At 34.8% G+C, this 16091-nt stretch overlaps 1 protein-coding gene across 5 annotated transcripts in view; it reads left to right on the top strand.

The window, feature by feature from the left end:
• The window catches only part of ANK3 (ankyrin 3), a 514823-nt gene that overhangs the window by 480482 nt on the left and 18250 nt on the right, over positions 1-16091 (top strand). For 3 of the 5 annotated variants that reach the window (XM_081254083.1, XM_081254082.1, XM_081254081.1), the window contains 3 exons: positions 34-177; positions 2816-3494; positions 5977-6355. In XM_081254083.1, the coding sequence (XP_081110209.1) occupies positions 34-177; positions 2816-3494; positions 5977-6355 (1202 nt within the window). The remainder of the gene's footprint in view (positions 1-33; positions 178-2815; positions 3495-5976; positions 6356-16091) is intronic. The other 2 variants (XM_081254084.1, XM_081254080.1) reach the window with 2 other exon arrangements.

The following is a 16091-nucleotide window of genomic DNA, read 5'->3' as shown; positions in this document are numbered from 1 at the left end:
GGGTTTTCAACCTTTTTTTTCCTCCTCTTTCAGCTGATGCCTTAACTGCGGTCTTGACAAAAATTAATCGAATAGATATAGTGACTCTGCTAGAAGGACCAATATTTGATTATGGAAATATTTCAGGCACCAGAAGTTTTGCAGATGAGAACAATGTTTTCCATGACCCTGTGGATGGTAACTGAATTTAGTGTTCATATTTACTTAATCATTTGATAAAATTTGAAAGTGCAGTAGGACAAGGCAGTCACGTAAAACCAACTAAATTATGATTTGCTTGACTTAATTTCTCATTTTCACGGCATATTCTCTGCCAGGTCTGCAAACAAACACTCCGATAGAACAAGCTTGATAAATGTCTCTGTTATATAAAATACAAATAATGAAGTATATAAAGGCATAAGTTAACTGAAACAGTTGGTATCTCAAATATTTTATATGACCAAATGGAAGAAAATTTAATATCTAGAGAATATCTTGCTTTTGCCATTTTTATATTAACCTAAAAAACTAGGGAACTCTTTTATTCCTATTTAGGTAAAACCAAATTGTGGGCTGTTATACAAATTGTTAAATAAAATGGTTAATTACTGTTTTGAGAACAAGTATTTAAGCATGTACTGAAAGAGACAATGTATCACTCAAACAGGTGTTTTAGTTATTTAGCATTATTTTAACTTCATATGCTGCCATTTTTTGTTTGGAAAAACACTACTTGACCCATCGTATATAAAAGGTAGCATAATCTCTAATTCAATGAGCATAGATGTTGCTAATAACATAATAATTCCTCTTTTACATTAGCTTAATTTATATGATAATAGTGTCATTTTTCCTTCATTATGTAAATTGGGGCTTTTTCAACAAAGTATTAAGAAAAGTATGACAAATATCTTTCTATGTTTTTCAAGATGTTCATAAATGGAAATTTATTCCTATAATGAATTTTGAGTAAAAAAATGTTGATGCTATGGAGGCAAGAAGAGGAGCTAGGGATGTTTTTCTACTATTTCAATTTTTTTTAAATATGGTGATTTTTTTTCCATTTTTAAACAGCAAAGTTAGACCACCAATAATCAATAACTTATAATTCTGCATATGTGACAAAACATCTCAAATTCTTAGAAAGTTTCTGCTCACTAAAGTCAACAGAAAATTTAGTGTACCTTGTTATCCCCATAACATAAACATGTGGGTAATAATGTCAAAAGTGGTTTCTTTTTAAGCTTATAAATACCACAGAACCTGGAAAAAAGCTCTCTTCAAGGCCTTGTCTTATATGTGAGACCATATATTGATGACCAAACTCTTTGTGCACAAGATAAAGATAGACCAGTATTATATCAAATTTGGGGGTTTTGCCAAGTTTATAGAGTATTTTAATATTCTTTACTGGGAAACTTTTTTAAGAAAAGTAGTTTTAACAAACAAGATCATCAGAAAGCAATGGAAGTATTCAATGGAATTGAAAGTTTCATTTAACATTTTAAAATCAGAGTATCATTAAATAAATCCACAAGGGCTTTTTGTTGCTACATCTTAGTATTTTATATTCCCTATTTTTTAAATTCTTAGGGAAATTTATGTTTATGAAGTAAATTTTACTTGTGCAGATTATAAACCTCATGTAGTCTTAGACAAATTTTCAACATTCTAGTTTATGGGTGACCATAACAGAAAAATGTTCACTTACCTATAGTGATTTGAATTTACAACCAAAGCTAAGTTGGTATTTACCTTGGACTAATGGAAAAATTAGGCTTTAGTTTTGTAGACCAATAAGTCAGAAAGTGTGCCTGGTTGCCTTTTTGTTCCGGTCTCTCCTCTTCATTGAACTTTTGTGAAACTTCCTTTCCTCACCATGACCAGACCATTGTTGACTTTTCTCTCTGCTGAAGGAGAAAAATAACTCCCTTAGTCCACGCAGCAAAGTTTAAAACAAGGGAATTTCTCCCTCCTTCCCCTTTGTGTAGGCTGGTTAGTAAACCTCTGTTGTTTCATAGCATTGTCATGAATATTCAGAGGGCTCTCTGTAAATGGTTTTCCTCCCGTCTCTGTTGTGTATCATTTCTTTTTTCTCTTTATTTGATTCATGCTTCTGAGTGGACCCCTACCACCACGTTCACCAAGACTTCCATACGTACACAACCCTTTCATCTCTGTCACATTATGACACCTGAAGAGTTTACATGGAGTCTTTTCTACTTTATCTGCTTTTTAAATCCTTTTCCTAACATCTTTTCAGATTTTTTCCCCAGTGCTACTGCTCTAAATCTAATGGTCATTTCTTTCCAAAGATTAAATTCATTTTTCTTTGCTGTAAATTTCCTGTGAAATAAGTGAAGAATTAAGAGTTGGGTAGCATCACTCTTATGTACAGTTCTTAAAATAAGTTATAAGTAATTAATTATAAAAATTGGTTTCTTGTGGCTTGCTGTATTCAGTCCACCACAATGTGGATTTTGCATGCTAAAAGTAGAAAGATATTAATTTGGCCATGCAATAAATGTATCTTACATAATGACAGCTAACTTTATATTGGATTAAACTTGTGTATTTAAGTTACTGTATTAAAATTACCAAAATCGATAAACAATTTATATCTTAATTAACTAGTATTCTATTTTATTGTAGTTTGCACTAGTCTTTTATTTCATTGTATTACATATACTTGAACTACACCAATAAATTTATCAACATTATTCTGTAATTCATCACACATTTTCATACCTAATATAATTTAAGTCATTCCATGTGTTTTTGTTTGATGTGCTCTAATTCATTCCAGTCAGTCCAAATGTACTGTCTTCCATAGGTTATCCTTCCCTTCAAGTGGAACTGGAAACTCCCACAGGGTTGCACTACACACCACCCACCCCTTTCCAGCAAGATGATTATTTTAGTGATCTCTCTAGCATAGAATCTCCCCTTAGAACCCCCAGTAGACTGAGTGATGGGGTAGTGCCTTCCCAGGGAAACATAGAGCATTCAGCAGATGGACCTCCAGTCGTAACTGCAGAAGACACGTCCTTGGAAGAGAGCAGACTTGAAGACTCAATGCCTTTGACAGAAATACCTGAAGCAGTGGATGTACATGAGAGCCAGTTGGAGAATGTGTGTCTGAGTGAGTATCCTCGATACCTCGGAAGGATGGCTGGGGTCCCAAAAGATGTTAAACCAGCAGAGCCATTGGAACAGACTAGAAAAGTAGGAGTGAGCTCTGAGCAGCAAGAGAAAGGAAAATCTGGTCCTGATGAGGAGATGACGGAAGAAAAACTCAAATCTCTATTTGAGGATATTCAACTTGAAGAAGGAGTAGAGTCTGAGGAGATGACAGAAGAAAAAGTACAGGCTATTCTTAAACGTGTTCAGCAAGCAGAACTGGAAATGTCTTCAATTACAGGTTGGCAGAATGAGACATCAAGTGGAAACCTAGAGTCCCCTGCTCAAGCTCGAAGAATAACTGGTGGGTTACTAGATCGACTGGATGACAGGTATGGCTCTTGGTCAGAAAAAGGAAAGTGAAATGCAGGTTACATGTTAATAGTTTGTTTTTTTTCTTTATTTTTTGGCTGCGCCATGCAGCTTGTGGGATCTTAGTTCCCTGGCCAGGGATCGAACCTGGGCCCTTGGCAGTGAAAGCATGGAGTCCTAACCACTGGACTGCCAGGGAATTCCAGTAGTTTGTTTTAAATATATGCTTTTTAGCAATTACTGTTTTTCTAAATTACCATTCCAATTTCAAGATAATACATGCTTCATGGTTCATTCTGCTAATCTGGAGAGGGAAAGTTACATTAAACTCAAATATAATTCTTAAAACTACTGATAATTAGCTGAAGTAAAATGCAAAAAGTTATACACATGCTAAAGATTAATACATTTTCTTTACTTTAGAAGGCTACTCTTTTCTACTTTATTACCTGTTGTATTATTCTTTTCACATAGCCAGAAATTAATGCTCATTTAAAATAATGTAATAAATAGAATCCTAAGTCTTTTAGAAATATAAGCATTTCTATTGTTTCCTGATATCAAACATAAATGTGCTTATTATACAAAATTTTAAAATACAGATTTAAAAAATCAATACAATGCCATCATCTAGCAATAACCACCACTAAAATTTTGGTGAATTTCTTTTACATACATGTTTTTAAATGTCTTGTCACAGAAAAATGCAGAGAAGCAAAAAAGTCATCTGTCCTTATCATACTAAGAAAAACGAACACTTTATATATCCTTCCTTTTTTCTACATGAATATTTTATATAATTTGCAATATGACATATGTAATTCTTTACCCCCAAATACTATGGGCATGACAGAAATTTGTTTATACCCAAAATAATTCCCTAATCATGAATCTGGTTCTTTTTACAGTGATCTTCCTCTAGAAGGGTAAGAGCTAGTGTCTTTCAGACACTGGTTCAAACCCCACCACCATTAGGTTTGCACTTTTCGACTTCAGATTAATTTCTAAGCTCTAAGAACGCCACTGTAATTGGCTTTAAAAATAAGAGTACTACTACTTTCCTCAAACAGGTTTATAGATTGAAGAAGAAAGCCTGTAGCATGCCTACCCAATGACTGGTACAAATAGTCTCTCAGTGATAGTTGGCATTATTTTATTTATGCACACATAAAATATATTTTACTTCAGTGGTAACTAGTGATAAACCTCAGTTCTTTTCGTACAACTTATTTTATAACCATGTTTAATATTTTCATATTGCTGATAAGCTTCTTGCTCAATGAAAACTCCCAAAGAGGGAGGTGACAACATTTGCAAACAGGAGTTCACAAAACTCCTTTTGAAGAATGGGGGCATCAGTGAATTCTATGTTCAGCCTACAGTACAGAGTATGGAGACAAGAAATCGTACTAATTTTGACATCTAGGTTCAGGTATAATCACATAATTTACAGTTGCATAACAGGAAATTAGATATAGCTAGGAGTTTTAGTTATTGTACAGGGTCTTCACAGTATGCTGGGACTGTTTGTCCTTAAACATCTGGAATAGGATGTGCTATTAATATTTTTTGATAAAGGTGTTTAATCAGAATTTGATTTATAAGAATATGCACATACATATACATAATAAATATATTGTAGATAGAAAACATTGCACTAGTTTTATTGCCTTCAGAATTCTACAGGTAATAAGCAAAGGTGCTAATAAAAACAGTATATAAAAATAAACAATATACAAACTATAAAATAAAGTAAAAGTCTATATTGAAACTAGTAAAAATTAGAAACCAATTTAAAAGAAAGTAATGGAAGAGAAAGATTTTTAAGAGTCAAAAGGAAAACAGTCCTCACAGGTAGTAGAAGCAGCAGGTGAGCATCCACACCCTTATCACCAGAGAGAGTCAGCAGAGGTCAGGAGTGGAGAAAGATGAGAACCCAAGTAAGGTTCTCACGGTTCTTCCACGGTGGGGAAAGCATGACGGTAGGATTCACAACTGGAAACACATACAAAGACTGGAACATAGGGTTCTTGAGGATGCCAGAGCTCTCATCACAGGAATTCATTTTGTTCTTTGTCATCAGTTTTTTCACTGGCAATAGAAAAGCATTTTGAGATCTCCTCTTCTTTTAGATTGGTGGGTCTGGAACTCTGGGTATGTCCATGAACCTCTCAGGATTACTTTTTAAAAGATACAGAATCCAAGGAGCCGTATAAGTACAATTAAACAAAACAAAACAAAAACAGTGACAGCATAGCCAGCCAGCTAGTTTGGGAGTTGGAGTGCAGAGGATACCTGGAGCCTGTGTATCATCTCCTCACCCCACACCCACACCCATAACAGGCCCTCACAGTTTGAAATCTGATGACCAGATTTTTCATGCTTTTCTAATGTATGTCTTTAAAAGTAGTTTAAAACATGGCTGTTGAAAATTTAGAGCTTCTAAAGCCCATTTGCAGCCATATGTTACCATTATAAATTTCCACATCTTCTCTATTGCAGCCCTGACCAGTGTAGAGATTCCATTACCTCGTATCTCAAAGGGGAACCTGGAAAATTTGAAGCAAATGGAAGCCATGCAGAAGTCACTCCAGAAGCAAAGACAAAATCTTACTTTTCAGAATCCCAAAATGATATAGGGAAACAGAGTGCAAAGGAAACTCTGAAACCAAAAATACAAGGTTCGGGTCGTGTTGATGAACCAGCATCATCACTAGCGGCATATCAGAAAGCTCTAGAAGAAACCAGCAAGTTTGTCATAGAAGAGCCTAAACCCTGTGTGCCTGTCAGTATGAAAAAGATGAGTAGGACTACTCCTGCAGATGGCAAGCCAAGGCTTAACTTCCATGAAGAAGAGGGATCCAATGGGTCTGAGCAAAAGGTACGTCATCTAGTTTTCCACTGTGCTCTCATTTAAGCTGAAAGTACTGACGCTTTGATTCTTTTGATAATCTTGTAGCACTGGGCCCAGTGTTCGTTACTACTTCCAAATTATCAATGTGTGATTGAAAATTGTAATACTAATAATGGGGGTAAAGAAAGTAATGAGTAAAATATATGCTACTTGTCATCCCTTCTTTCATTGGGTAGAAGAAAGGAATAAACATCTTCTTAGCCGTTTTTCAGGAGGGAAAAGAATACAGGCATGTTAAGTAAGTAGCTTAAGGTCCAGTTTTAATTTTGTCTGGGATTTAGGTTTCCTCACTCCCAACCTAGTCTTCTTTCTTGAGGATGGAGGATAATTATCCTGACCCTTTCTGGTTCTTTTGCACAATTTAAAGAGTCGCTAGCATTGACCCATCGAAGAGTTCTATCCTATAAGGTCTGTTGCCTGAAAGGGTGTTTTAAAAATTGAAGAAACACAGTTCCCAAGCCTAAAATGAGGTGGGTATACTACTGTTGGTTGACGGCATTTAGAAATGCAACATTAAAAGTATCATTTTAATTATTTTTATATCTAAGTTGATCATTATCTTAATATTTGTTTTTAATAATTTAAAAAACCTTACTGTCATAGAATTATTTGCTTGCTTTTTGTACTTATATGTTTTTGTGCTACCATCTAATAGATTTCATTATTCTTTGAGTGTAAACATTTTTAGATATTAAAAAATTTTTAATTGAAATTATGGTTTATAGATGGATATAAGAAAATTAAGATCAGTTCTGTTTCCTATATTTTTGACTGCTTTTTGCTCTCTCAATTTTTGTGTCTTTTCATGAACTATGCAGTAGAAACAGACTGAGAGTTATACATCTTTGGAATAGTAGTACTTGAAGTTTTCCGTAAAACATCTAGTTTACTTAAGATCTTCTACAGTGTTTTGGGTAGGAAAAAAAAGAAACAAGTCTTTTGTAAAATAATGAGCCCATGATTAATTTGAGGTTTAGAAAAATTTAGTAAACTCCTAATCAGGAGCTAATTATCAGCTTATTAACTAATCATATCCTTTCCTTTTCCCTCCTGCAGGCTATTTTTTTTTTTTATCACTTTCCTGCTTGTTAGGAGGGAAAGTGAGAGGAAATAAAATCCTCAGGACTTTCTTTCATTTCCTTCCTGACAAGTGTTGTTTTGAGTATTGCTTTCTGCCTTTTAGTTAACTCTTAGCATGTTTAAGCAATATGACTTTGGATGGAATGTTTCCTTTTAAAATGAGCTTGCAAAATATCAGGAGGGAGCAGTAACCTAGTGATGTTTTAGCTATGAAAATGTATTGTGCAAAAACCTATTAAAAATCGATAGGGAAGTTCTCAAATATGTAAGTAAGCATTTCGACAGTATACATGTGCCTACATATTGCCCGTTGGGGAACCATGGAGAAGGCATAAAGAGGATTTGAAAAAGAAAGTCTTAACCCTGAATGGAAATGCAGCTGAATTCATCAGTAATGGAAAATAATTACTGTTAGAAAATGTTTTTCGAGATTTCTTATAAATGAGTTTGTGCCTTTAGCATTGGTCACTGGTCCTACTCCAATGCATAAAGGCTTCAGGAGCATAGCAATTCATAGTGAAGTTAAAGCTTCTGGAATATAAGAGTCTGACCTCACAAGAAATTCGAAGATGTCCAGGATGTATTTTTTGTGGCTAGACCATAGTACAATAGTAATCAACTAGGTCGTCGGATGTATGATCTCAGAAAACAGCCCCCTTTTTGTCCCCTGAAAAATCAGGTCAAAAGTCGGGGTGCGGCTCTTAAACGGATGACTGCCTGCTGTTACAAGGTAAAAATCCTGCTGCTTTCCACCTCTTTACATGCCGCAACCCATGGCAAGGAGTACTGAGAAAATTCCATTTGGTCTCCTAGTTACCCTCTGTGCCATTGCATAGAGAATTCTCTAAAAGGAATCCTGATCAAGATTCTACTACCATCTTCTCTCTACCCTTCACCTTAAGACCGGCAGAGACTCCATGGAGAAAATGGAAACAAACATTAGCCAAATGGCCACTTTTTCTTTATGTGAGGGGCTGGTCTCAGATGATTCTTGATAGGATTATAATTGACATCTAGGTTTGTTATTAGTGTTTGCATTAACATATGTTCTTCTGCTTTTAAATGTTTCAAGTGAAAAACCTTTCCCCAGTCTAAGATTCTGGCTATGGATAATTCAGATTGAATTTTCTCTTCTGCCTCATCTAATCTATTAATTGCTAAATGCTGATTAGTAATTCTTTTGCAATATGAATTCATCTTACCTTTTTCTGCTTTTCTGAGCCATTGTAGGGCCTCCTTTCCCAATATTTAGGTCATTCTAAGTGTCCTGAATTTGTGGTCCTTTTCTAAAAAAATTTTAAAGTAATGGGGAATTTAGTAGCCAGTATCTTTGCAAGGAGTAAGAAAGTTGAAAACTATTTCCTTTTGATACCATATTATTCAGTAGGGTATTTTGTTCAGATGAAATTTCCTACAAAGTTAAGGTTGATATTACTATAACATTTAAAAATATTTGGTAAGTTTACCTTTGGTGAAAAATGGCCTACTTTATTATCTATTTGACTAACATTTCATTAATAATTTTTGCTAACACTTACACCTCCTGTAACAATTTTACTTATTTTTTTCCTATTTTTACCAATTCTGCCATTGATTTTTCCAATGCATATTAACTACAGTTTCTATCTCTGGGACTGTCAGATTTGGGGTAACTAGTACACTTAGAAAATAAAATACTAGAATTGTTTTCAGAATTCCACCACTAAAATTTAGAAATAAAATTATTCAGTGTATACTCTTGACCATGATATTTAAGTAGAAGCTGAAGATAATTTTCCCTTTGACTTATGAACTGTTTATCACTTGGTAGTGTTTCCTTATTCCTATCCTTATTTCCTAAAAAGTAATATTTTGTGTAATTACTGTATTCTTACCTGTACTATATTCTTGTCTGTGCAATGTTGTTTCTATTCTAATTTCATATTAGTTCTTTAAAATAAGACCTCAGGCTTTCAAATATTTTACATTCCTTCATTCATTTGAATAAATTCCTACTGAGTTCCAATTATGTATTAGGTGTGAATTATGCTGATAAAAATCTCCTGGCAAATTATGCTGATATAAATTGTATACTTTTCGTAAAGTTCAAAATAGCTTTTGATAAAGTTGTCAAATCTGACCAAAATATCATATAAGTCAGAAATACTATGCCTCTTTCTGTAGGTCAAGTGAAAGATGGCCTGTAACTGTAAGGTTATACATTCATGTCAAATGTATAATATTTATTTTTAAACTAGCTTTAAATCTATATTTTTTCCCCAAACTAATCATTAGTAGCATGTACGTAGTTTCTGATGCCAAAGTCTCCATCATTGTTATTTTTAATAATTTACAATTTTATTATCTTGATCTTTACCTGCATATATATACTTATGCATTTACATATACATTGCATTTATATATACACATAAGTATATATATGCATATACATATGCAGGTAAAGATCAAGGTAATTAAATATATATATTATTTATGTATACTTTATATATATTTATATACACATATATACATACACATACAGAGTAATTTCATTTAGAATTCTGCTCAACACTTTCTTCCACTTAAATTTTTTTTAAGATTTCCGCAAATATACATCATGATTTTCCTCAAGTGTGGGGAACCAGAAAGTAAAAAGTTCTTTCTTGATTTCCCTTCTCAGAATGTCTTTTATTTTAAATGTGATGGTAAAATTCTACTAAAAATGCATTTACTCAGGACTTGAAAGGCAGTGAGAGTGATTCAAGCTCAGAGGAAGAACGGAGAGTCACTACCCGAGTTATTCGCCGGCGTTTGATTATAAAGGTATCCCGAAGCCGGATCAGTATGGGGCAATGCTGTATTATTAGAACCTTTCTTGTGATTTGGAAAATTCAGCATGCTTGGTAACTAAATGGCTCTGTATGTTTCTTTGCATATTTGAAAACTTATAAAAACAACCACCGAAAGGAAAAACTCACGTTGCACGGTAGTGAGTATTCTGTCTAGGCCTGTGTTTGACATGTGGCAGTTGTAATTTTATCCGAGAATTCTTGGCATTTGTATACTGCTTTCCTTGGAGAAGTGTTCTGTGTGTGAACAAAGATTCTACCTTGGTGAGAGAATAGTTCATATCAAATGAAATGTTCAACTGAAACCCCAGAGGCTGTAATGAAGTATGAGGTAAGATAAAGACGAAAGAGAATGAAAGAATTAAAAGGCTCCCTTCTCAGCCTTAACAGTTTTTAAGTGAAAACCAGTTCTTCATTATCAATCAATGACTAAGAATTCAGTGTTATAGCCTGGCATGGATGTATATGACATAATGCAAACCAAGCAAAAACTTCTGAAATAGGTTTTTAACTTGACTGACATACAAAAAAATCAGGATTTTTTTTTAAGGCTGTATTTTTAAGTAGAGGAAGCAACTCTTAATGGAAGTGAAAAATGTAATTCTACCCTGTTACAGCACAGTTGAATACTATGAATAAATCTTGATTTCCCCCACAAAGGCCTTTTGAAGCACCGACCTTATGTATGGGAGGTCCTATAGACTGCTTCTTGCAGTCTGCTGCTTGTCTTCATTACTCTGCCTTTAGAGAGATCTTTCTTGATGTTAGAATAATTGAGTGCAGAGAACTAGGAAGCCATTTTCAATACACAGTCCTTTGAATGTGGTCCAAATAACTTGAGGCTCCTTGGTTGGCAGTTCTGAAGAGAAAGAAAGGAAAGGAAATATCTATTGAAAGCCATTTATCAAACTTATCACCCATTTCCAAAGTGTCAGGACACCAAACCAGAGATGTAGGGAAGTTGGCTTAGGTATCCAAAACTTCTTAATCCTGCTGCTTGTACTTTTCCTGCAGATCAGATGAAAGAAGAGAAGAAAATCTGCCAAATCTGCTCTAGTATAGTTTTCCTAAGACTCTGGAAACATTAGAGAAGAAAATAAGTCCTTTTCTAAATCCTAAATTATCCACAAATCAACCTTAAGCTCAATAGGGGCCATGAAAAAAAGTATGAATCACTTTGAAAATTCCACATGGGCAATCCAAATTACTTACTGTTATCTAGCATATATGCAAGCATTTGGCCTGCTATTTATGAAGTCCTCATAATCAGCCACCTCCCACACATTTGCTGGGATTAGGGGGAAGAAATCTTTTTTTTTTTTTTTCTTTTTGCGGTATGCGGGCCTCTCACTGTTGTGGCCTCTCCCGTTGCGGAGCACAGGCTCCGGATGCGCAGGCCCAGCGGCCATGGCTCACGGGCCCAGCCGCTCCGCGGCATATGGGATCCTCCCAGACCGGGGCACGAACCCGTATCCCCTGCATCGGCAGGCGGACTCTCAACCACTGCGCCACCAGGGAGGCCCTAGGGGGAAGAAATCTTTAATTTGGTTTTTCTGAACATGTTAAAGCCATACTCTGTTCAGGCTTTGCTAGTCCCATGATTAAAATATTACTTCTTGAAGACACTAAAGTGAAACATCTAGAAAAAGCACACCAGACATACTGTCTTGTAACTTGCTTTTTATGCTTAACATATGACATACTCATGTTGCATCAAATTCACCTCATTTCTTTATAATAGCTGCCCAGTATAGAAGCTGACTTCTCTATATATGACAGAAGAAAATAAACATAATCCTGCACAGACAGTGGGAGAAAGCATAGAGAAGTGTTACTCTGGAGAATACTAAAACAAAACAATAGAAACATCAATCCCCTCCCTAAGTCAATGAGGGTTATTTCTTTTGGTCTCCTAGAATTCTAGAACATGCATTAGCAAGTTAGCTTTTAAGTAATTTTGTTAGAATGAGTTATTTATATATATTTAAGCTTAACATAAAATTATATATATTAACATTTTTATTAAGAGCTTAAGTTTAAAAGACTGAAATACACTGATGTTACAGGCTTCATAAAACAGAGGAGACTGTTCTCTTCAAATCTTCACTTCTTGAAGTCAGTGTAATTTTAGGGAGGCTGAGTGGAATCATCAGAGAACGGGTTTTGTAAGTGGGGAGGGCATTGTATAAACAATGGACTCACTTAAACAAGCTTTGAGAAATGTCTTTCATATGTGACAAACCAAAAGCTAAAGGATAGCTATAATTATAATTGGAAGCTATAGGTATAAGAAAAACTTTGTAAATTACATACATAGAAATCTTTCTGGTTAATATTCTTCTGTTCAGATTTTGGGGGCAGTTGAAAAAGATCACATTTCTGTTGCCTTTTCTCTTATTCCATATGTTGGTACCTTTTTAATGTAAAAGAGCTTGAGACTGCAGTACTACATGGTAAATGTGACATGGGATCCATCTCTGTCAAAACACATGAAATGAGAATGTTAGGACCTAAAGGAGTCATTGAGACTAAAATTACTTCTTTTCCTAGATGACAAAAACCAAGGATCGGAAATGAACTGATTTACCCAAAACCACACAGCTGGGTGGTAACAGTTCTGAGACCAGAACCTAACCCCTGGTCCTCTAGAGAAGTGCCTTCTACCTGCATTTTCCACAATACTGTATTCCTTCTCATCCAGAACAAATTAAAAAGGAATAACTTTTCCTAGACTAAATTAGGCACTTGGCCATTTAGACTTTTCCGGTGGCATAGAAGAAGGCAGCATTGAGCTATCTTTCCTGGAAACTATTTGATGGGGCCAGAATGCTAGGAATTTGACCTACTTCATGGGGGCTGTCCAACCTTGGACTGAACCAGCCACAGTAATTCCCCTAGCACTTAGAATCCTAGAGCAGAAAACTATTTTTGGTGGTTGTTCCGTCCTTCCTAGAGCTAGCTTTGGCCAGGAAGTGTCAATGAAAGCAGTAGATATATTCAGGATTCCATTATCACAAGTCTAGGCAAATCTGTGTTCTTAGCCATTCAACTAGTATAATAAATGGAGTGAAAGTAGAATTTTATGATTTTTCTCTTTAATTTCACATGTGGATTCATTCTTTTTTATGTTTTTATATTTTTACATTTAATATTTTCAAGTCCTTAAGAAATGAGTCAAGTTAAACTCTCCCATTTGTTTTGGGATTTTTAAATTTTATAAGCATATTCATTTATTTCTATATAATATGATAGTATCACAGTGGTTTCAAATGCTTGGAAGCAGTTTAAATTGACCAGTCCCTATGAGCTTGTTTACATTATTTGCTTAGCAAATGCAGTGATTACAAAGGTAAAAACTTTAAACCAACTCAAACCATTGTGAAGTTTGATTAGATTCAAATAACTGAATTTTTACTATATAGTTCAACTATATTTTTATTTCTACTTTTGAGCTTTTTTTACTGACTTTCAAAATAAGGGTTTATGTGTATGTTTCCCCCCATCAAACAACTCAAAAGTACAAAAAGTTCAATCTATCCATTCCACTTCCCATTGTTCACAAGCTTCAGATAACCATTGTTCTGGAACAAAGGAACAAGGTAACCATTGTTCACAAGCTTCAGATCGTTTTATATACATATACCAATATGTATGTGTATATAGAATATACATGTGCTATATACATATACACATACATCCCTAGCAAGTGGGTTTCTCAGAATACATATTGCTTAGTAATTTGCTAAGTTTACATATATAGTTTCTCTCATCTCATTTTTTTGAAAGTTCAAGTTTTAATGTTGTGTACATCGAAGCAAATTGGTACATTTCATGTTGTTATTTTTTCATTTTATTCAAGAAGGAGAGAGGAATAAAAATTATAAAATTCAATGTTTCCAGCAGGGGTCCAAAGGAAAGTACAGTAGTCTTCACAAAGGTGGCCACCAGGAATGATACTGTGACACCATATGTGCTGTAATTTTCCTTTGAAATAGGAAAGAAAAAAGTGCGGGTAGGTGTTGCCAAAAATAATGCCATCACCAAAACTAGCGGGGAAATTTTATTTACTTAAAAGTACAAAGGTTTTCAAGAACCTCAGAAACTAATTAGAGATTATTTTCTCTCATTAAAGAGAGGCCCTAAAGACCTCTCCTTGGTAACACCTGATCTCCAATGTACCTGACAGAATTAAAGATGGATGAAATTTTTTTTAATGTATTTTGTGACTCCTTACTAACTTTCCTCTCTATCCAGTCAACTACTATCTAATTCACTCCCTCAGTTTAGTGAGCTTCTACATAATCATATACTTATTTTGACCTTATGTAAAGCACTAGTTGACTATAGTTAGTGCCCATTTAAGACTAAGAGAAGTATCTTCACCTTTAATTATACATAGGCAGTATGAATTTTCAGTAGGAAATAATGAAAATGCCCACATACCACAGCAGATCTCAACAACCTATATGGCTTGTTATTTATAACTAGGGCTTTGCTTTTTTCTAAGGCTATTAATATAAATCAATGTACTTAAATGTATTCGCTATGCTTATAAAAATACCTACTTCACATTTCAGAGACTGTCTGCAAATTAATTGGCATCTTTCCCCACCAAAGGGTCAATTTATAACATACATAATAGTATGCTAAATGGATTTTCCTGGGATCCTGGAATTGTCTTAACACTCAAAAGAGCTAGACATGTGCAAGAGTTAGTTCAAACATATCTCACTTATACATGTTTGAACTATAGTGAAACTTTTCATGAGCCTTTTTTTGGCTTTTCTGCTGTCTTTAAGCCTTTACTTGTAAAATAAAATGAAATTGTTTTTTTTCCAGATATATGAAATCAACCATAGGAAACATAAATAACACTCCCATAAGAACTTGTTGCAGATTTTAGTGCATTCAGGCAGGAGACCTCTACACTTTTCCAATTTCCTTCCCTCACTTAACTGTGCTAATTGAAACTAATCATAAGCAAGGTTCAAGGTGAACCCTGACGCAAGCATGAGCAGCAAGAAACATCGTGTTTTATTTTCATCTCATCTTTATACCACAGTGAGGTAAAATGAGTCAAATATCCCACCCATGACCTATGAGCCCACAATCTGTAAGAATACAAAGTCACTTTGTAGAAAGAAAAAAGAATAAAAACAGAATTTTGTTAGCAAAACAAGGTAGTGTTTCAGTCTCTACTCTGTTATTTTAAACCACAACTGCCTTTCTACTGGTTGTGACATAGAACAGTCATAGAATTTTCTCACCATTGGCTGGCACTGACAAAATTAACAGAGCTACTACCTTTCCCATGACAATAACACTGAAAGGGTTAGAATCCTGGCTGTCCCAGAAATGCAGCTGTCTTCTTTGTGATTTGCCATTTTTCCTAAAAAACCTACAGGTGTACAATAACTACAGTACACAGTACTATAGCACTGTACAGGTCACCTCTTCAACAAAAGGAGTATGACTAACAAGTCAGTAGGTCTCTAGAATGGGTCTGCACTTAAGATGTTTGTCCTTGTTCCCCAAAACTGTAAGTGAGACTGACCCAAAGTTGACACCAGTGAAGAAGGTAATGTGTTACAAATACAGCCCTATGTCTGCTCTCTGAGTGGTTTTTCTTATCCTACAATCATAGAGCTAATAGACATTAAGGAGCCATCTAAATCTACTGACCTGCCTATTAGCAGGAAAATATGATGCCACCTTGGCAAGTTAAGAATTTATCCCATTTTTTTGTTAACTCACCAGAGGAAGATCCTTGACAGTTTCCCCTTCTAAATCAGATA

This window comes from Mesoplodon bidens (assembly GCF_964165515.1).
Source record: "Mesoplodon bidens genome assembly, chromosome: 1".
Taxonomy (NCBI): domain Eukaryota; kingdom Metazoa; phylum Chordata; class Mammalia; order Artiodactyla; family Ziphiidae; genus Mesoplodon; species Mesoplodon bidens.
Note: the sequence above shows the minus strand (reverse complement) of the source record. Positions and strands in the feature narration are given on the sequence as shown.